This window comes from Acartia tonsa, chromosome 12 (genome assembly GCF_053477335.1).
Source record: "Acartia tonsa isolate MP-2025a chromosome 12, ASM5347733v1, whole genome shotgun sequence".
NCBI classification, from domain to species: Eukaryota; Metazoa; Arthropoda; class Copepoda; order Calanoida; family Acartiidae; genus Acartia; species Acartia tonsa.
In genome coordinates this window covers 650,389-673,623 of record NC_137271.1, presented here as the reverse complement: position 1 = coordinate 673,623, position 23,235 = coordinate 650,389, and the positions used below count along the sequence as shown (strand labels likewise).

The window sequence follows — 23,235 nt, the reverse complement described above, 5'->3', positions numbered from 1 at the left end:
TTTCCGGGACCAGGGATTTTTTTCGCGGAAAATTTCCTAGGTACCTGCGCAGATATAAACATTTTTATCCTTGTTGGATTGAAATTTGACATGATAAGAAATTAACAAAATGAGATTTTTACATCATTTAAATATTTCTTTATGATTTATTACAATCACATAAATAATTTAATACTATATGTATATTAAAATTATTACTATTTACCTTTGAACTGATGTATCTAAAGAAAAAATGCAGATTTTTTCACCTTGAATTAAGTAGATTCTTTGAGTTTCGAAGATTTAAGCTTAATAAGACCGCTCTACGATGTATCTTAGCTCTGTTCCTCGGCCAGACACACAGCAGAACGGCAAAACTAAAGCATAAGATAATTTATTTAATTTCGATTTGCTTTGATTGATGATTTTAAAAGTTTTCTTTGAATTATTTCATGATTCTTTTTATTTAATTTGATTAAACATCACTAATTATGTTTGTTCAGTTGATGTAGCCCTGCGCCAGAAATCCTGTTAGAAATTATGCGGTATCAAAAATTGTGATGGAAAGACATAACGTCCTACAGGATAGCTGGAACATGGCAATTATTTATATTTGATGGATTTGTTAGTTTGTATCTTGAGGGATTCATTCTGACTGAGGCCCCAATTTGCCTTAATTATGACTGTTTGAATACGTATAAGTTGCTTTCTTTTCAAAACAGAGAGAAATTGCAAACTCAGCATTTAGAGAAGTTCTTTTCTTATATTGAGCTTTTGTTTTATTTTGGTAAATTTAATTTGCATATTTAATTGCAATTTTATTTTACGCAATTTTGATTCACGAAGATTTAAAATTATGAAATTTTAATTTTCCGATGTTTGATGATTTTTTACAGTCATATTTATTTAGATTTAAGTATCTATTTTATTAAAACATGTTTAGATTTAAGGATCTTACCTATCTTATCTGAAAAATGTTTAGATGTAAGCTAGTATTTTTCCATTGGAGAAGTTCTAATTATTGAGAAGTTTTTTATGAAATTTTACTTTTCTTTTCTAGCAAAAAGATCTAGTAGAAAAAATGTCATTATTTAATCTTTCTTTCTTTTGATTTAAAAGTTTGAGTTGATTATTTAATTATTGATGCGATTTTTAGTATAAAAATCATTTACCTGTTTTATTATGTAGGTGCCTAATTGAAGTTTAGGTACTATTGATTATTAATTCATGTATTCGCAATTACATGGTCTGTAATTCTAATTTTATTGAGATTATGAGGCCATGATATAATGAGATGTGTGAGTGGTAAATGTGCAATTCATGTATATTGAATGCTTTTCCCATTCCTTATTCCTATCCTTATGTGGTAGTGGACTCGGTTTGAGTTATTGTGGTATTCGCGAGTCACCATAATTAATTTTAGGCCTTATGGCCATAACATTTTAAACTCTTGTGGTTTATGTGTTGTGAGATTGTGATTTTGTGGACACTGTCTGCACGCATATTGCAAAGATGAGGTATTGTGTTCGATTCCCAGTGAATAGACGGGTGTGTTTCGGTATGTATTTCTTGTATTCCCTGGCAAGTTCGAACCCATTAATCCCTGTTTCCTTACACCAAATTTCCTAGAGAATGAGTGTGTTACGCGGCATTCCTAACTATCTCCGCGCGGCGCGTGGCTTGTAAACAGACAAAAGAAACGCGCACTTTTCCTTTGATTAGTCCCACGTGAAGAGCTACGTGATTGAAAATAATGTATTGCTTGAATATACATGCGCTCTGATGTGTGGAATATCTCAAATAAGCCTTCTGCTTAGTTTGACATCATAATGTGGTAAGAATTTATCTTTAATTCTTAATAATAAGCGTAGTATGGTATATTTTTACGAAGAAATTTAAAACATTAATTTTTCAACAAATAGACCATTTAACTGCTAACTTTTGACATACGAATATTTTCCTTAATTTTATTGATCATTTGAATCTAAAATTATCAATTTCTGATGCTATTTAATATGTTTCGTGCCAATTTAAAGTTTTTTAGAAATTTTATATTTTTAATTAAATTGAAATCACGCAACCTCGATCTTACAAAAATAATAAACCATTAATATTATGTAATTAATTTTTATATTTTTGTTTTAGATTCACTGTTTTCATGGTAATAAATACACATTTGTAAACTTCACATGTTGGTCATTCGGAGGGCTTGAGATTAAGATTTCGAGAACGGCTAGGTATGGCGTTCCGAAACACACATGAATATGGTTTCTCACCTGTATGAGTTCTCATATGAGTATTTCTATTACTAGCTGTACTAAATGTTTTGCCACAAATCTGACAAGAGTTCTTTTCTTTTTCACTATCCATTATTCTATGCTGTTATATGATTATAGATATTTGATATTCTTTCAATGGCAACAGTCACAAATCTGAAATAGTAAATTTATATATTTTCGAATAAAAAAAGTATGGACTTATTAGTTCTTAGTATTCTTTACTATTACAATGTATACTTATTTCAATGGTATTAAAATAGGACACCTGCCATACTTAATAGTAGGTAATATACAGCAATATTAAAAGTGAGTCTTATGTCCGATACTATATAATTTAAAATATCAAAATCAATTGTTATTATATGTTGGTTGTATCTGACTGCTATACATAAGAACACAATTATTATGATGCAATTATCAAGTACTCTTAATATTTTAATATTTAATTTTCTAGAGAAGCTACATAATAATAGCACAAATAAATGAACTATAAATTTACAATGCTACTAAAAATACTTACCTATACATTATGATTTTTATATATAATATATAAGGATTATCTGAAACTCTTTAGAATATCTTAGGTTCTGACTGGTACAACAATAATTCTTCACCTGAAAAATTAGAGTAATAAATAAAACAGGTGTAAAGGGCGTATCCTGACTTACTATTTAGTCCTCTGCATTTATCTAGAGATAAATCAAGAAAGGTAGTTAGTCCAAATAATCATTAATTCTTGAAATTAATTATATACTTACAATTAATGTTAGGCACTAAGAATACCTAACTATATGTTATAATCTTTTTTTGATCATCTTTATAGTCTCAAGTTCTGACTTGTGCAACAATATTTCCTCACCTGAAAAATTTGAATATTACATAAAAATATTGAATAAGAATTTTTTTCAATGTTATAATTGTAAATTTAAGTTTCTGATAAATAAAACTATCACCCATGCATGTATACTTATAGTGATCTAGGATATTTTATACATAAGAAATTAAGAGGTCAACTAACCACTTTGAAAATTAGTTAAGAAGGGAAAAAGTTGCTTTTATGGGGAGTGATTTTTTTTGGTTGCAATTTTTTTTAGTAGAATGCCCTTCTCAATATAGATAACAATATCCTTATGAATTATAATTCCTAGGTATGTTTAATTTTATAAGATTATTGTCAACAACATACTCATGTGATACATTTAATTTCATCCAGAGGGGGAATATTTACAGGATCTAACTATGGGACACCTACCCTAAGTGAGGACAATTTGGACTAAAGCACCAATAACCTAGGTCCCGTCCTCTTCCTTGTTTGAAAAATATTAAAATTTAATTTATAAGGGCCATACAAATGAGAAATAAGCATTCATTTTTTTGAATTAAAGGAAGAGGTGAATACTATAAACCTTTTTTCAAAAAGGTATAAAGAATTTCCACCAACTAATCACCTAAAATTCTAAGTGAACCAGGGATTGAGTTCTTTATACTTTAACTCATTTTTTTTCATTTCATTTCATTAATCTGAAAATATATAATTAGGTAAGTTATATGGGAAATCTAAATATATAAAAAATATTTACACTTGGTAGGTAATATTTTTGTTTGTCATTACAGATATTTGTGGATAAAAATAGGAAGCATTTATACAAAATCAAAAGGTATTATCCTTTCAGGGGAGATACCAATCTTTTTAAAATTGAAAAACAAATTCTAAGAAGATAACACCAATCAAAAAAGAATCAATAACAGAAGTCTTGTGGGTCATTTTGTTAATTTCCAACTTGTTTATGGAGTTTTATGAACTCTGAATATGGTTCTGTAGAATATTATTTAATTTCCAACTTGTTTATGGAGTTTTATGAACTCTGAATATGGTTCTGTAGAATATTATTTAATTTCCAACTTGTTTATGGAGTTTTATAAACTCTGAATATGGTTGTCTAGAATATTATTTAATTTAAATTAAAAGAAGCATTTCAAATAACTTTCTAATAACTAAGATGAAACAAAGTTCAAAATATTTCTGCAGTATTAGAATATGAATCTAAAATATTATTTACACATTCTTAATCAAATATTTACTAGCAGCTACGCCCCTGAAGGTCTCTAGGGGCACTTGAGGAGGAAGGATTTGAATCCCAAAACCCTATTTCATTTATTTTAGATTTAAATGTTAAAAAAAATTCATTTTTTTTTGGGGGGGGGGGAAGGGAGTGGTGAATTCTCAATTTTTTTAGGGGTGATTTCTCTTGAGAGGAGGATTGTACCCTCCCCAAAAATAGTTATAAACAATTCCAGGACCTACGAGAAGCTACCCTGTTAAGGAGAACCCAATCAGTTCAGCGGTTAGCAAGATCCTATGGTACAAACAAACAGACATCTTGGTACTTTATTATGCAGGTTTTTATTTTAACCATAGAATCTAGGTACTTTTAAAGCATTAAATCTAGTAATATTAGATTATGGCAAACATAGAATATTAATATTAAAAATAACACTAAATTTACAGAATTATCATTATTGATAACAATTTCTATAGTAAAAGCTGAGTACTATTAAGAATAATATTATATACTAGATAGGTACTAAGGCAAATCTGAAGTAAATTCTTCCCAATATTTTTTCACCAAATCTTCTTCTTCAACTTCTATTTCAGCATTTTCTGTTTTTACTTGAGAAATATTAGTTTTGTCCTCTTCCTTTATAAATACTTGTTCAAATTCAGGATTTTCAATATTGTTGTCACTAATATCAATATTGTTGTCACTAATATCAATATTGTTATCACTAATATCAAAATTGTTGTCGCTAATATCAATATTTTTGTCACTAATATTAATATTGATGTTACTAATATCAATATTGATGTCACTAACAGATAAATTATTCTCAGCAGTATGTACTTCATGAGTCTTAGCATGTCTATTTCTGCTGCTTAATCGTGAGAATGATTTAGAACATATTTCACATGAATATGGTTTCTCTCCTGTGTGTGTTCTAATGTGTCTATTCTTACTGCTTAAGTCTGAGAATGATTTAACACATATGTCACATGAGTATGGTTTTTCACCAGTATGCATTCTTATATGAGCATCTTTACTTCGAGCTGTGATGAAAGATTTATCGCATATATCACATGAATATGGTTTCTTTCCTGTGTGTGTTTTCATGTGATAATCTTTACCATAAGCTGTAGTAAATGATTTACAACATATATTACATGAATATGGTTTCTCAACTGTATGTGTTCTCATGTGATTATTCTTACTACTAGATTGAGTAAATGTTTTATTACATATATCACATGAATATGGTTTCTCACCAGTATGTTTCCTCATATGACTGTCTTTATTTCCTTTCTGTGCGAATGATTTACCACATATATCACATGAATATGGTTTCTCACCAGTATGTGTTCTCATATGAATGTCTCTATGGTAAGCTCTACTGAATGTTCCGCCACAAATCTGACAAGAGTTCTTCTCTTTTTCACTATCCATAATTCTATGCTGTTATATAATTATAGATATTAAATATTCCTATAGTGGCATCAGTTACAAACCTGAAAATTAAAAATTATATTAATAAAGTCAAGTAGAATACAGCAATAGACTTAAAGTAGCAAGTAAAAGTATAATTCGTGGGAGTTGGGCAGTTGGGTTTAACAAAAAGAGGGTTAGTGGTGCTTGTTCTATGTAATACCAGCAATTTCATTACAGTTGTTTCTCCCTTGGTTTTCAGGAAAATTAAAAAATTTACATGTTGGCAAATATTTGCAGTGAAAACTTAAATCTTGGTCCATATACATGACATTTACAATAATAGTATAAGTAGGATGGAGTGCAAACAATTACCAGGGAAGACTTCAAATCCAATAAATTATAGAAATGCTTTGCTAATTAACACACTTACCTTTTAAAATGTGAAGTATCAAAATATATTTAGAAAGTTCCTATTGCTATCTGCTAAATAATATTTACTCAGACTAAAATTAAAAAATTAAATTAATTATGAAAATAAGGTCATTACTTAATATTATCAAATTAAAGAATTATAAATTTCCTTTGGTTGTGTAAGAAGGGTGATAATTGGGTAGTTTGGATATTCAATGGTCAAGTACATAATATCAGTACAACCCTTACCCAAGCTCCTCTGTGGAGAGCGTCATTCATTACGGTGACTTAATTTGGGACACCTGCCATACTCGGCGAGGGCGAGGTTATAAAGAGCAGGTCCCTTGAGACAACGTACAGCATACAAAAGTGTCTCGTCCTACTCCATGACTACTTAGGTCAAAACACTAAGAAACTATGGTTACACACACACACAAAGAATTATAAAGGGAAAAGTAGGTTGCGGGTAAAATCCGTAAAAGTGTGTGTTGTAAGGCTTAAAAATAGTAGTAGAACGATAATATTCACTAAATATGTGTATTTCTTATTGAAAATAAAAATAGACAACAAATTTTTTTTTAAAGTTAACATAAATTTTTATCATTCTACAACTTTTTTTAACTTAAAACACATAACCTTTACGGATTTTACCCGCAACCTACTTTTCCCTTTATATTAAAAATGGCACACTAATAACAAAACTTACCAATAAAGGAGGTGAAAAAAAACTTATGTTGATACCTCAGTTCTGACTTCTACAATCATCAATTTTTCCTCATCAGGCTAAAATAGTTAATTTAGTATAAGAATGGAAATACTGCTGTTTCTCAGCAGAGGCAAATAATGGCTAAATACATATTTTACAAAAGATGGATGTAATACACAAATTAATTGATTTTCCCCAGAGGGTCCTAATACATTTAAAAATTATCCAAAAATATTACAAAAATCTTCCAATTAAGACCCTCACAACTTACATTAGAACTCTAAATCTGTCAAAGAGCGAAATGGTCACTAGGTGAAAGGCAAAAACACTCAAAATCTATTTTAAGATAAAGAAGGAGTTATATGAATTCACATATTACATAATTAAGGTTTTGGTCTAAAGCTAAAGATCTCAGAAAATACTGATCCAACTGGGTTTTACTTTTAAGTGAGGCTTTATGAATGTCTTTGGGTGGTTTTAGGCTATTTACAAACATCCTCCGCCCTCTCTAGAGTCTGGGGACAAAGCAACAAGTTTATTATAAAAGAAGTGTAGGCCAATGTTATAAAAGTGATTAAAACAAAAATTTGCACTATCTATAGAAGTTTTATAAGTAGGTACCTATATAATTCATATTTAAAAAAGATTAATTATTACAACTGTATTACAAGGGACAGAAGAAAAAGCATGAAACTGTTTTGCCTATTAAACTATGTTTTTTTTATTTCATTGTTGTGTTCATGGAAAATTTGCTTAAATTCTTAAATTACAAACACATTTTACTCACCTCTATTTTCCCTATTATAAACTCCAATCTAAAGTTCCTAATATCTCTCCTTATTTCTTTCAATACATTTTGTATTTATCTGAAAAAATAATGAACTATGTTCTGTACATTATACAAATAATAATCAAGTATATGAAGTATGTTGGTATTGTACATTATTAAAAAATATAAAACAAGCTAATTAAAAAATTATTAAGGCTTGATAACATAAAAAAAATATTATAATAAAAATATCTTTTAATAACTTCACAAAATAAACATACGTATATGAGAAATTGACATGAATGGTTAGCAATTAATTTTATGGTAAGTGAAGATTAGGAATTTGGGCAGGATAGGAGAGAGGTTTGCCTAAGAACCCTCAGTTGTGGGACCTAAGTTTAAATTCTTCAATATCAATGTCAATTTCATTAATATTTTCATAAACCACTGATTGATCAATATTGTCATTATTATTATAGAGATAATCACCAGTTACTTCTTCTTTTACATTAACATCTGCATCAGCTTTGTCAATGAAAGCAGGCTCCTCCTTAATAGAGAGAGGATCATTAGCAAGAGTTTCTTCTCCCTTAATTTCATAGAGATAATCACCAGTTTCTTTTTCTTTTACATTAACATCTGCATCAGCTTTGTCAATGAACGCAGGCTCCTCTTTAATAGAGAGAGAATCAATAGCAAGAGTTTCTTCTTACTGAGTTTGTGGTAAATCTGAGGTAAATTCTTCCCAATATTTTTTCACTAAATCTTCTTCTTCAACTTCTATTTCAACATTTTCTAGTTTTGTGACATCTTCCTTTAAGTTCGGATAAGTTTTGTCAATCAAAGCAGGCTCCTTCATATTAGGAGCTTCATCATTATTAACAGGTTCATCTTTAGTAGTAATGACATTTTCTTCATGTATATCTTCATCTCTTATGTTGATGATATCAAGATCTTTCTCTTTAGTTTCCTCTACAACAGTTGTAATTGTTCCATCTATCTGAATTGTGAGAGGATCTTTATTAAGAGTTTCTTCTTCACTAATAGAATCAAGACTGTGTTCATTATTTACTTTAGACAATGATTTTATTTCTAAAGGTGAAAGTTTCCTTAGCTTGACACAAACAGGTTTCATTGTTGATAGTAGACCATTGTAGTTGTCCTTATGTACAGTCTTATGTTTATTAACATCAATGAATGATTTACTGCACTTGGCAGATGTATCTAGTTTCTTTCCAGTAGTATGTTTCCTCATATGTCTGTCTCTATTTCCTCTCTGTGAGAATGATTTTCCACATATTTCACATGAATATAGTTTCTCTCCTAAATGTGTTCTCATATGAGAGTCTTTATTATCTAATCGTGAGAATAATTTTTCACATATATCACAAGAATATGGTTTCTCACCAGTATGAGTTCTCATATGTTTATCTTTATCACCAGACTGTACAAATGATTTTTCACATATATTACATGAATATGGTCTCTCACCAGTGTGTGTTCTCATATGATAATCTTTACCATGAGCTGAAGTAAATGATTTACCACATATTGGACATGAATATGGTTTCTTTCCAGTATGAGTTCTCATATGCTTATCTTTACCTTGAGCTGAGGTAAATAATTTAGCACATATTTCACATGAATATGGTTTTTCACCTATGTGTGTTTTCATATGATAATCTTTACCATGAGATGAAGTAAATGATTTACCACATATTGGACATGAATATGGTTTCTCTCCAGTATGAGTTCTCATATGCAAATCTTTACTACTAGACCATGAGAATGATTTACCACATATTTGGCAAGAATATGGTTTCTCACCAGTATGTTTTCTCATATGAGTATCTTTACTTTGAGATTGAGTAAATGATTTACCACATATTTCACATGAATATGGTTTCTCACCAGTATGTATTCTCATATGAGTGTCTCTATTACCAGCTTTACTAAATGTTTTGCCACAAATCTGACAAGAGTTCTTCTCTTTTGCACTATCCATTATTCAATGCTGTTATATATTTATAGATATTTGATATTCCTAAAGTGGCATCAGCTAAAACTGTGGAATCAGTCAAACCTGAAAGGGATAGTTTCACGAAGTGATTTTCTAAAAAAAATAGTGAACTGTAAGTTTTTTCTATTTCAAATAACGTAGTAGTGCATAATATAAAGTTATTGATTAAAATTAAAAGATTTGACGAGGGATTTTCCTTAAAAAATGAGTTTTTCATTTTTATTTTCAACTTCGTTGCATGTTATATATGGCAAAAACTTTTTTGTCATAAATACCAAGCATTTACTAGTTAAAAGAACTTCAAACTTTTTATACAACAAATACACATAACAACAAAGAATGACCAATAAAATATTTAATATAGTACTTAGAGTAGTGATCTTTTTATATGTCTTAGTAGAATATATTAGGCATTGGATAGATATGCTTGTGATAAAGAATTTTAACATTGACCTGACCGAACTTTTTCTATTTGACAATATCTAAAAAAGTTAGTGATTTGCAACATAAATTACATGAGAATGGTCTTTATATATATATATATATGTTGTATGGTTAGTTGGTATTTCTGCGTGAGATAATGTGTATATTGTAAGCAAACCGGATGGTTTTCTATATTTTTTAAAAAGAATCTATAGAAAACCTGTCCTTTAATGAAGTGAATTAACCGGACGTTATTTTTTATGTTTTTAAAGTAATTTGTCCCAAGGGGAACCCCTGTTCAATTTTTTTATAACTCTTGTGAAATATGTGGAAAAAGATTCTCTGATATTGGTGTTTTGGCTTTACATATTTGGAAAAAAATAGACCATTCTCATGTAATTTATGTGGCAAATCACTTTAACTTTTTTAGATATTGTCAAATAAAAAAAAAGTTTGGTCTGGTCAATGTTAAAAATTCTTACATTCTAACATATAATCATATCTATCCAATGCCTAATATATTCTACTTAGACATATAAAAGTTCACTACTCTAAGTACCTTAACTCTTTAAATACACTTCGTAGAACTATCCCTTTAAAGATTATATTAATAAAGTCAAGTAGAAAACAGTAATAGAGTTAAAAGTATAATGAGTTGGATTTGGGCAGGGGTTCATCAAAAAGAGGGTTAGGGATGCTTTTACTCTGTAATAGGAATTGAAAGCTTAAATCTTGGTCCATATACATGACCATTACAATAGTAGTTTAAATAGGATGGAGTGCAAACAAATACCAGGGAAGAATTCAAAATCCAATGAATTATAGAAATGCTTGGCTAATTAACACACTTACCTTGAAAGTGTGATGCATCAAAATCTATTTAGAAAGATCTCAGTTCTCACGGATAAAACCAATAATATTTCCTCTAAACTAAACTAATAATGAAGATACAAAAATAAGATTAATAATTATATGGAAAGTTTATTAAATACATCAAATAATATATTTGAAATATTTAATAATTATCAATGACGGCATAAACGAATTATCTATAATACGAAGTAGAACGATGTCTGTCTGTATGTGTGTGTGTTTGTTTGTAGCGAAGGATCTCGCTAACCGCTGAACCGATCGGGTTCTCCTTTACAGGGTAGCTTTTCATAGGTCCCGGGAAGGTTTATAACTATTTTCTCGGGGGGTGGGACACCCCCCCCCCCAAAAAAAAAAAAATTCCCCCCCCCCAAAAAAATTTTTTTTTTCTTTATTAATTTAAATCTAAAATACGAAAAATTGGTTTGATCAAACCTCTTGGGGCAAAGCCCCTAGAGGCTAGGGGCGAAGCCGCTAGTAGAAATTCAAAGCAACAAATTTTTTCCTATATATTATAATGTAACTAAAACTTTTTACCTCTAAAAAAACTTCCTGTAAAACTTCAGCCGAATCGCCAAATCGCCGCTTCCATAGAAAACCTCCAAATTTATTATGCTTCTCCTAAAATTGCACAAATTTGAAATATTTGAAAAAACTTATTTTCACGTGAAAGGTAAACTTTATATAAAGAAATAAGTTTGTCTTAAATGATTCATAATTGTCCAATTTAGCGAGACATAGAACAAAAAAACTGCGGCAGAAATCGGTTTTCAGATATTCACTGCCGTTTCTTTTATAAAAAGTGTACATTTTTGACAAATGTTTTTATGGCAAGTGTAACTTTTATGATAAATGTTTTTATTACAAATAATTTTATGACAAGGGTACCTTTAATGACAATTTTACCTTCATGACAAATATTTTCATGAAATTAATTATAATTATACTCACGAAAGGTTGAAATATCAATAAAATATTTTCAAATAAATTGTCAACAAACTAATCACCTAAATTCTTAAATTAACCCAGGATTCATTTCTTTACGTTTTAGCTCATCTCTTTCATTTTATTAATCTGAAAACAAAAATTGATTATGTAACATGGGAAATATTAATATGAATACAATAATATTTACACTAATAATCTAGGTCAATAATTATAGATATGTGTACATGAAAAATAGAAAGCATTTATACAAAATTAGTAAGAAAGCAAGTCCTTTTCGTGGTTAAGAAAGTTAAACAATTTACAACTTGTTCATAAAGTTACAACTCTGTAAATGGTTCTGGAATAGTAGTGCATTCAACTTAAAAGAAGCAATTCAAATAACTTAAGATCAAACAAAGTTAAAAATATTTCTGAAGTAATAGGATATGAACCTTAAATATTATTTACACATTCTTATTCAAATATTTATATTATTTAAATTTTAATTATAGTATCTAGGTACTTTTAAATCATTAACTCTAGTAAAATAAGAATATGGCAAAAATTCTATAATACTATGAATAATATTAATAATACACTAAAATTTACTGTATTATCATTATTGATACAATGTCTATAGTAGAAGCAGAGTACTAATAAGAATAATAATATATACTGACTAGGTACTAGGGCAAATCTGAGGTAAATTCTTCCCAATATTTTTTCACCAAATCTTCTTCTTCAACTTCTATTTCAGTATTTTCTGTTTTTACTTGAGAAATATTAGTTTTGTCCTCTTCCTTTATAAATACTTGTTCAAATTCAGGATTATCAATATTTTTGTCACTAATATCAATATTGTTGTCACTAATATCAATATTGTTATCACTAATATCAATATTGTTGTCACTAATATCAATATTGTTATCACTAATATCAATAGTGTTGTCACTAATATCTATATTGTTGTCAACAACTAGAATATTATTCTTACTAGTATGTACTTATGAGTCTTAGCATGTTTATTTCTGCTGCTTGAATGAATAAACGATTTTCCACATATTTCACATGAATATGGTTTCTCACCAGGCGAACAGACAGACACTATTTTTAGAAAAGTTTCACTTTGAATAGACACATCACTTTGAATTTATATTTCATAATTATAAATATGTTTTACAAGTATTACAAATACCTGTTGGTTCCTTTGTGGTAGACGGCATCATACGGACAAGCCTTTCCTAGAGTATACTCCGCTCTGGGACTCCCGGCAAATGCAGATGTTAAAACTCCACCCATCAACTTGAGATATGCTATCAAAAGACGGTCATTTTGATAAGCGGTCACCCAACCCATTGTTATGGAATACAATGGCCACCTGGGCATGGGGAGGGGATTACCCCCCTCCCCCTTGCCGCAGCTGGACCTTCCCTTTTCTCTGCCATCACCTGCCTACCCCAAGGAGGCAGCCTTCCCTCCTACCTTTGCGCCTGTGGACACAGCCCCAGCTCAAAGGAACCCCTCACCAGCTACCTCCATAATCTATTATTATACTTCTATTTGCTATATAAACCTGTATATCTATTGTAATGAATCAGTTCAAAATATATCTCTTTAGCAATAACTACTTTTAGTTATTTATTGATAGAATCTTTAAGGCTAGGGGCTCGTTTGAATCGAACTCGCTCAGTAGGGTTGAACTGCTTCACCCCTACCACACCTTCATTTACACCAGATTTTCAAGAACAAACAATTGCCTTTTCTTTCACAAGCAACACAAATTGTTTTAGAGCTTTTAAATGATCTATTGCAAAATATGGCGTGTTTATTATTTATTGTTATCACAATGAACTTTATTACTAAAAAGCTTCCCGAATTTTTCATTTTTTTTGACTTGCGGATTTTTTTTTTGAATTTTTTAGGTTAAATACACAATTTTACAGCTTTTTTTCAAGAAAAAATATACTCAAGTTCAAATGCAATTTATTCTTTAGGCTATGCGCTTATGATTTAAATAAAGACGTAACGCACTCTATAGAGGTATAAATAAATGATATCAGTTCGAATTTCCAGAGTATTCCTCTTTGTGGCTAAAAAACCTACATTTTACTAGTGATACACATCAATGCTATTCAATGTAGAAATGGATTATTTTTTCATACATTTAGCTAATAGCTACCTAGTAACTTTAAAATTAGAAAATCTAGAATTTCTGTAAAGTCATTATTGAAAAGAGAAATACTTTAATTTTATAGAATTACAGATTTATAAAACACTTACCAATAAAAATAAATGAATTTTAAAATTTGTAGAGACTGCAGTTCTGACTGGTACAACCAACAATATTTCCTTAGCAGGCTGAAATAATTAAATTAACATAAAAAAGGGATTGCAGCTGTTTCTGAGAAGATATCTTCAGCAGAGGCAAATAATGACTTAGCAAAAAAAAGATTTTGTTTAAATAATTGATGGATGAAGAAATTATTAAAGAAACTATATATAATCATGTACAGGTTGGAATTATGGGAGAAAAAAAATCATTGCTAAATTTGTAGGAAAAAAATCCATTACTTTCTCCGTGGTTCTTAATATATTTTTAAAACCCTCCAAATTTTCATAGGAGGGGGGGAGTGGTTGCGTTTTGACACCTGAACTTAAACAGTGAGCAAGATGGTCTAAATATTGAGCTAGATTCTTGAAAATTAGTATATCAGCCTAGTCCTATAGGTACTAAATTTAAATGAAAAAAAATCTGAATATTTATAATGTTTAGGTTAGGTAAGAAAACCCTGCGGAAATAGGATTGTTAGGCCTTTTTAGGTCTATTTTTATGTAGAAACGTCTTTTTATTGTTTTTTCTAAGGTTTTTTTTCTTGAATATTCTATGTCTTTTCATAAGAATGCTATTAAAGATGATTTAGCAAGTTGGGGACCGAATCTCAAAAAACTTATTTTTTTGATATATGACAACACAAAGTATGTAAAAATGCACCCCTGCGAGCCAGCCATCTAGCCCGCTTGGGTCGGTCCCTGACCTGATGAATCATCTTGAATAATGTCCTTGTGAATAGACACAGCGTATTCTAGGAAAAAACAAAGACAAAACAATTAAAGGTAAGTTTTACATCAAAATCATAGAGAAAAAAATAAAAGAGAGGAATCGAAGCAACTGGAAGACGAAAATAGGCAGTGGGCCTATAGGCCTACTCAGCGCTGTTGCCGCGTTAAAATTTATTGCTATTCCACTACTTTTCAAATGGGAGGATTAAAAATTATTAAAAAAAATATTTTTTTACTTTTTACTATTTCCATATTTAGGGCAAGAATATTAGATTAGATATTTTCGTTTTAATGTTTTAATTAAAAATTACATAGAATTTTATTTTTATTTTAAAAAATTTGTTCATGAAAGATGAATCCTTCTATTTCTAAAAAGGGGGGAATTTTTTTCATAATGAACATTCAGCTGATTCTGACCGCCCACGGCTGTTTGCTAAATATCGCTTTTCTTTTTATTCACATTATTATTTATGATTGACTTACAAAAAGCCCTGGGCGGTTTTTGATTTTCGTCTGCTTCTAAATTTAGGGATGGGGAAGTAGTATTTTACCATGAAAAAGGGGTGAGTATTCATCCTCTTATCCTTTTTCCTTATGATAAAAATAGACCAAAAGAGTCCTTAAAACCCCCTTTCCGCAAAGTTTTTCGTACCTAACCTAAAACTAAAAAGAATTTTTGATTTTTTTTATCATTTAGTTGTAGTAACTATAGGACTAGGCTTATGTAACAATTCTTAAGAATCTAGCACAATATTTAGACCATTTTGCTCACTGTTTAAGTTAAGATGTCATTACGCACCCCAACCTTATTCAGACGAAATATTGGAGAGAAAAAATGATATCCACTATTCTGTAAAATTATTATTTACAATAAACACATTTCACTCACCTCTAGTTATTATAATCTTCAGTATTTATTCATTTCATTAGGCACATTATATTTATCTGAAAAAAAATTATATTTTAACATAAGTGTTAAGCATTAAACCAAAACTAAGAGTGAGTTTTTTCATGGCTCAATAAAAAGGCGTTGCTACAAAAGGTCTAATCCTAAAAAGATTTAATCTACAAAATCTACTAATCTGACTTTAAATAAGGCTTAAAATTGCATGAAAATAAAGAATCTAGAAAAAATTGTATTTATATTTTATATAGGTTCTTAATAAAATGTTTATTAAATCATACAAAAAAAAACCGTTTGTTTGGAAAATAAAATTAATACATATCAATAGAAGTTAATTTAAATAAAAGGAATGCCATGAATATCTCTAAATATTATTAACTAAAATACATTTTTACAAGAACATTTAGTAGAAAATTAGGATCTACTGCAGTTCATGGCAAAATATTGCTGGTAACGATTATTGCAAAAAATCTATGAATTTTAAAGGCTGCCAGCTGCCAAACGGCTAAATGTACAGATCAAACCCGCCCACCATTTTAAGCAACATAAGAAGGCCTACAAATAATCTGGAATAGCCAAGATCCAATTATGCACAGGGAAAGCTTCATTGAAGAAAAAACGCATAAAATAGGTCTTTTTCACACATTTCTCTGTATTGCGAGATAATTATACATTATTGATTTATGGCTATTCCAGATTATTTGTAGGCCTTCTTGTGCCGCTTAAAGCTTTGTGCGGGCATGATCTGTACGTTCAGCCGTTTGGCAGCTAGCAGCCTTTAAAATTCATAGATTTTTTTCAATATTAGTTACCAGCAATATTTTACCGTGAACTGCAGTAGATCCGAAAATTAATAGGTTGATAAAAAGATATAACTAAACATCAGGTTCTTCAAGTTTAAATTCTTCAATATCAATTTTATCAATATTGTAATAAGAGTCTTTATCATAAATACTTTCATTATCAGATAGATAGTCACCAGATGTTTCTTCTTTTATATAAATATCAACATCTTCCTCTTTAACAGAGATACAATTCTCTTTGCAAGTTTCTTCAATATTCTTACTCTTCTCTTTCACTAAAGGATGAACATATTTATGAATATTTAGAAGATCATGACTAGAAAATATTTTACTGCAAATAATACAAGTAAAAGATTTTAGTGCATTAGGTTCTTCTACAACATTTGTATTTTCACAAATCATGTTTTTGAAATCATTATTTTCTTTATAATCCATGGAATTTTCCGTCTTTTTAATTTCCTTTACAACATTTCTAGTTGTTTCATCCTTATCTATATGAACTGAGAGAGGACCTTCATTAAGAGTTTCTTCTTCATTTATATTTTCATAAAGCATTGAATCATCATTATTGTCACTACCATAGAGATAATCACCAGTCTCTTCTTCTTTTCCATTAACATCTGCATCAACTTTGTCAATGGAAGCATGCTCCTCTTTAATTTCAGCATTTTCTGTTTTTACTTCAGAAATATTTTTCTTGTTTTCTTCCTTTAACTCAGAAATATCAATAGTGTTGTCTCTTATATTAGCACAACTGTCATTATTTTTGATGCATTTTTCACTTAGTTCTTTTATTTCTGATGGTGAAAGTTTCTTTATCATCACACAAACAGGTTTCATTGTTGATTGTAAGTGAATATATTTAGCATTGTGTGCTTTCTCATGTTTATCTCTATTCTGTAAAGTAGTGAATGATTTACCACATATTTTACATGAATATGGTTTCTCAGCAGTATGTGACCTCATATGTTTATTCTTATCACTAGATGTAGTAAAAGATTTTTCACATATTTGACATGAATATGGTTTCTCATCAGTATGAATTCTCATATGAGTATTTTTATGTTGAGCTGTGGTGAATGATTTCTCACATATATTACATGAATATGGTTTTTCTCCTGTGTGTGTTCTCATATGTCTATTTTTATGAGGAGGAAAAGAAAATGACTTTCCACATAGATCACATGAATAAGGTTTCTCACCAGTATGAATTCTCATATGACTATCTTTATTTCCTAACTGTGAAAATGACTTACCACATATTTCACATGAATATGGTTTCTCACCAGTATGAGTTCTCATATGTGCATCTTTATTTTGAGTCGTGCTGAATGATTTCTCACATATATTACATGAATATGGTTTCTTTCCTGTGTGTGTTCTCATATGTAAATCTTTACTACTTGATTGTGAGAATGATTTACCACATATAACACATGAATATGGTTTCTCACCATTATGGGTTCTCTTATGATAATCTTTACCATGAGCTGTGGTGAATGATTTTTCACATATTTCACATGAATATGGTTTCTCTCCTGTATGAGTTCTCATATGAGTATTTCTATTACTAGCTGTACTAAATGATTTCTCACATATCATACATGTATATGGTTTCTCTCCTGTATGTATCTTCATATGAGTATCTTTACTATCTAATCGTGAGAATGATTTCTCACATATTTGACATGAATATGGTTTCTCACAAGTATGTGTTCTTAAATGCCTGTCTCTAATTTGAGCTGTACTAAATGTTTTGCCACAAATCTGACAAGAGTTCTTCTCTTTTTCACTATCCATTATTCTATGCTGTTATATAATTATAGATATTTGATATTCCTACAGTGGCATCAGTCACAAATCTGAAGTAGTAAACTATATAACTTATAATAAAATAAAGTACCTAGGTATATACCTATTATTTTTTCTATTCTTTTCTATTATAATGTATATCAATTTCAATGGTATTAAAATCGGACTCCTGCCATACTTAATAATGAGTAATATGCTAAATCTTTATAACTTTATAAGTGAGTCTGATGCTCGATAATAAAAAAAATTAATAATAACAAAGTAATTGATATTATTTGGTGGTTTTATTTCATAGATATGCGTAAGAACACAATTCAATTTAGAATTAGAATATTTTTCAATACATTTAGCTAATTGCTAGTTATAATTTTTATAATCTAGATTTAATGTACATTCATTATTGAAATGAAAAATACTATCAAATTATAGAATCCGAAATATATCATTATAAATGGAACACTAGGTACTTACCAAAGGAGATAAATAAAAACTTTTGTTGAGACCTCAATTCTGACTGGTACAACCAACCATAATTTCTCAGCAGGCTGAAATAAAAAAGGGATTGCTGCTGTTTCTGAGAAGATATCTTTAGCAGAGGCAAATAATGACTCAGCAAAAAAAGGTTTTGTTTAAATGTTTTGGAAACGATGGATGTAGCACAGAAATTTAGCTTAAGGAGTGTAAACTATATAATACCATATACACAGGTAGGAATTATAGAAGATAAAAAACCACTCCACTCACAGTTCACTCGAAGCGACAGTAAGAGAAAAAAAATTTCCCAGGCATAAGACTAACTGCTTTTAAAACACCCCAATGAATGTATAAATTTAGTGGAAAAATGAAAATCTGGAAATGAGGGCTTTTCGAGAAAAAGCCAAAAACACATTCTTAACTAAATAAGATTTAAATCAAATCAATGGTTTAAAGACTAAGAAGTTGCTTTTATTGCATGGTAATGTTTGAAGCAAAACTGATAGATAAAACAGCTTATAATATTTAATTAATGATCAAAATATAAATATTTACAGGCAGATTAAAATTTATTAGGAACTAAACATCAGGTTCTTCAAGTTTAAACTCTTCAATATCAATTTTATCAATATTGGCACAATTGTACAACACCCCAGTTATAGGTGTAGCAGTTTGCGGCAGATGTTCCAGATTGAACACAGCCAATAAAACAATAAAGCAGTTTCCAAGACACGTTTATTCAGGTTTTCATCAAAACGGTTTATAAAACAACCTGAAACAAAATCACAGAGTCAGGTTGTTATAAATGAAATACAAATAAAACAATAAAGTATAATACAGAATTAAAATACTAAAATTTGCATTGCTTTGTCAATTTCTTTAAAAAGTCTATAGATTTTGGGCTTTTCAGAATAGTGCTTTTAGGTTAAAATAATCCCATGGTTCATTTGTAAAGAATGTTAAAAACTTACTTCTTGATTCTAACTCTTTCCACTTGATATTCCCAGAACTACAGGCTTATCAGATCACGCCAGCAACAAATACAACAGCAATTATCCACAACAGTGCACAAAACAGCATAAATCCACAGCAGTCAAGAACTGAAGGCTTCAAACCACAGGCCAGATTTTAGGTACTCGGTACAGACGAATCGGTGTTACAGTAGCAGAAGCAGTCAGTCTAAAAAAACATCAATCATATATTTTAAGCCAGAAGGAGCTTCATTTATTGAATTCTCAAGGGTAACTTTTGTGTTTAACTTTGGCAGTGAGGTTTTCTATTGAATTTTGCAGACTTGATATAAATGTGAATATATTGTACCTTGTTTTTAGCGAAGGGTCTCCTTTACGCTATTGATTTCCAAGTTCTCCGTCTCAACTTGGTGATTCCTGTAACGAAAGAGCATAATTAGATGATATTTGGATAGGCAGCAATCCAACACTATAACTTTGATTCCAAATTTCATTAGGTAGATAGTTATTCAATTCAACAACATTTTACCTAAAGTTCTTTGCGCTCAAGCCTCCCTCAGACCCGTCACGAGGGGCGCAGTCACCAGTCTCCACTGTAAGATGTAGAGGGCAGATCCACTCTTCTCAGTCTCGGCTAATCCTGGACCTTAATTATTTCATATTAAGTCCAAGCTTCAATGGGCTCAAATGCTTTTTAAAATTAACTTGGAGGTTGCTAAGGTACTCAATTATTGGGCTTTTACTACTTAAAATGAACAGCGTATTCAATGGATGCGTATCTTCAACTTTGGCTTAAATAAAATCTTTGTAGAGGCAATTTTGCTGGATGAATTAATTGACTATTTCAATATATTTTTACCTTGCTATCTATCAGCAGAGACAGACTTATTTTACATTTTAACAACTTTTAATCACTCGTAGCACTTTCTGAAATGGATTAGCCCATATTAATTTGTTGTAGATGTAGGTTTCATATCACTTTTACATATAAATATATATATAATACAATTTATTGATAGTTAATTTAAAGAATTTTGCTTAAAAGAACAAAAATAAATTACTAAAAACTATTAAAATCAAAAGTAAAAGGCTCAAACTAAGTTTATAAATGCTTTGCATTAATTTAAATACACTTTTTGTAATAGAAAATAACATTTTTACTTTAACTTTTACTTGTAAGAAAATTTCATGTTGATTCTAAAATGGCCCCAGATAGACTGACCCTCTACATACAGAGATATGAACGCTTCTATGGCATAGAACATTTATAATATATAGAGTGTACATTTTTCACATATTTTACAAAAATTAAATAGTCTTTGTCAAAAATAATTTTTCAATAAAAATGGCTTTTGCATTAAACAATTAAAATTTTATATAATTTTAAGTTTTCAAGGAAAAAATGACATTATTTGCGATATTTTCTTTTACTCTATAATTAAAGAAAAAAGGTTGCGTGATTTTTTCTTTTACTATAACTTATTAATTACGAGGCTTTGATTTCTTGGGAAGTCATCTCACAGTCTCTGTAGGATGATTTGACTGGATCACATCTGAATATAAAACAACAATCATAGAAATAATCACCAGTTTCTTCTTCATTTACATTAACATCTGCATCAGCTTTGTCAATGAAAGCAGGCTCCTCTTTAATAGAGAGAGAATCATTAGCAAGAGTTTCTTCTTCATTAGTTTGAGGTAAATCTGGGGTAAATTCTTCCCAATATTTTTTCAACAGATCTTCTTCTTCTATTTCAGCATTTTCTTTAGAAATAATAGTCAAGTCCTTTTCCTTTAACTCCGGATTATCAATATTGTTGTCACTAACATTAGTATTGTTGTCACTTATATTAGAATAATTGTCATTATTTTTGATACATTTTTCACTCATTTCTTTAATTTCTAATGGTGAAAGTTTCTTTATCATCACACTAACAGGTTTTATTGTTGACTGTAAGTGAATATAATTAGCATTGTGTGCTTTCTCACGTTTATCTCTATACTGTGATGTAGTGAATGATTTACGACATATTTCACATGAATATGGTTTCTCTCCAATGTGTGTTCTCATATGGTAATCTTTACCATGAGCTGTGGCGAATGATTTACAACATATATGGCAAGAATATGGTTTCCCTCCAATGTGTGTTTTCTCATGTCTATTTTTACTGCCTAACTCTGAGAATGATTTATCACATATTTCACATGAATATGGTTTCTCACCAGTATGAGTTCTCATATGAATATCTTTACCATCTAATCGTGAGAATGATTTTCCACATATTTCACATGAATATGGTTTCTCACCTGTATGTGTTCTCATGTGTATATCTTTATTTTGAGCTGTAGTGAATGATTTCTCACATAATTCACATGAATATGGTTTCTCACCTGTATGTGTTCTCATATGAATATCTCTATTATAAGCTGTACTGAATGTTTTATATATGTATCTGGCTTTAAATATTATCAACAATAAGTATATTTAGGTACCTGCCTTCATAATTAGTAATGCAGTATAATTAGGTACCTACCTTTACAACTAGTAATGATCTATAAGTAGCTGCCTGTACAATTAGTAGGTCAAACAACTTTGAGGTACATTCACTTATTTCTAATTGAAAGTTTATAGTTTTAATTTTGAGTTTGGCAACCATTACACCAGAAGTTCAAAATGTTTTTGAATTCCTATTACCACTGTCTTAAATTAAGAAGAGGAATATGGGTTTAGAAGAAAAACTAAAAGCTTGAAATATTTGTCCAATCACTAATCGTTTTTGGTTTATTCATGGATATTTGCTAACTAATGTTTCTCATAATCTGGCGTAAATGATATTGAACTAAAAAATGTATATCCACTAATCTATAAACTCATTATAACAATAAAACAAATATTACTCACCTCTATTTCCTTACTTAAAACTATTATCTACAGTTCCTATTCTTACTCCTTATTTATTTTATTACATTGTTTTTATCTGAAGAAAAAAATAATATTTTAACATATGAAGTATATTCTGTACATTATCAAAAAATACAAGCTGTGTTTTGTCAAAATAAAGCAAAATAAAGGTATTGTTAATGGGATAATGGGATTTCCATAAAATACATGTTAAACTTTAAAACTTAGCTTTTCAAAAATTTTAAGAAATTTAACTTTATAGTATATGGGTAGTTTTCAAAATATCAAGATGTTTATGATTATATTTTTGTGATTTACATTATACACAACATCTAATTCTTTTACATTTACTAAATTAGCTAATTCATTGATTTTTTTTGTTTTCTCCATTAAAGGGGAGGGAGGGGGGTTGTTTTCAATCGTGAAAAAAATATGATAAGGTT

General features: G+C 29.6%; 3 protein-coding genes and 1 long non-coding RNA gene across 4 annotated transcripts; all 4 read right to left on the bottom strand.

The window, feature by feature from the left end:
• Positions 1-4,468: 4,468 nt before the first annotated feature.
• On the bottom strand, positions 4,469-5,814 carry LOC145333989 (uncharacterized). The gene has a single exon (XM_080179261.1). It carries the CDS (start codon positions 5,756-5,758, stop codon positions 4,844-4,846), a length of 915 nt encoding a protein of 304 aa, XP_080035387.1. The 5' UTR covers positions 5,759-5,814; the 3' UTR covers positions 4,469-4,843.
• A 2,010-nt stretch (positions 5,815-7,824) lies between these two features.
• LOC145334255 (uncharacterized) lies at positions 7,825-9,262 on the bottom strand. The gene has a single exon (XM_080179635.1). The coding sequence runs from the start codon at positions 9,215-9,217 to the stop codon at positions 8,336-8,338; it is 882 nt and encodes a 293-aa protein (XP_080035761.1). The 5' UTR covers positions 9,218-9,262; the 3' UTR covers positions 7,825-8,335.
• Positions 9,263-16,705: 7,443 nt separating this feature from the next.
• Positions 16,706-19,313, bottom strand: LOC145334416 (uncharacterized). The gene is made up of 2 exons (XM_080179868.1): positions 18,917-19,313; positions 16,706-18,495 (listed from the first exon to the last, which is right to left on the bottom strand). The coding sequence occupies exon 2, from the start codon at positions 18,431-18,433 to the stop codon at positions 16,706-16,708; it is 1,728 nt and encodes a 575-aa protein (XP_080035994.1). The 5' UTR covers positions 18,434-18,495; positions 18,917-19,313.
• A 327-nt stretch (positions 19,314-19,640) lies between these two features.
• LOC145333849 (uncharacterized) lies at positions 19,641-21,109 on the bottom strand. The gene is made up of 5 exons (XR_013884622.1): positions 20,750-21,109; positions 20,420-20,536; positions 20,240-20,307; positions 19,891-20,098; positions 19,641-19,691 (listed from the first exon to the last, which is right to left on the bottom strand). It is a non-coding gene; the product is annotated as an uncharacterized LOC145333849 (long non-coding RNA).
• Positions 21,110-23,235: the final 2,126 nt, after the last annotated feature.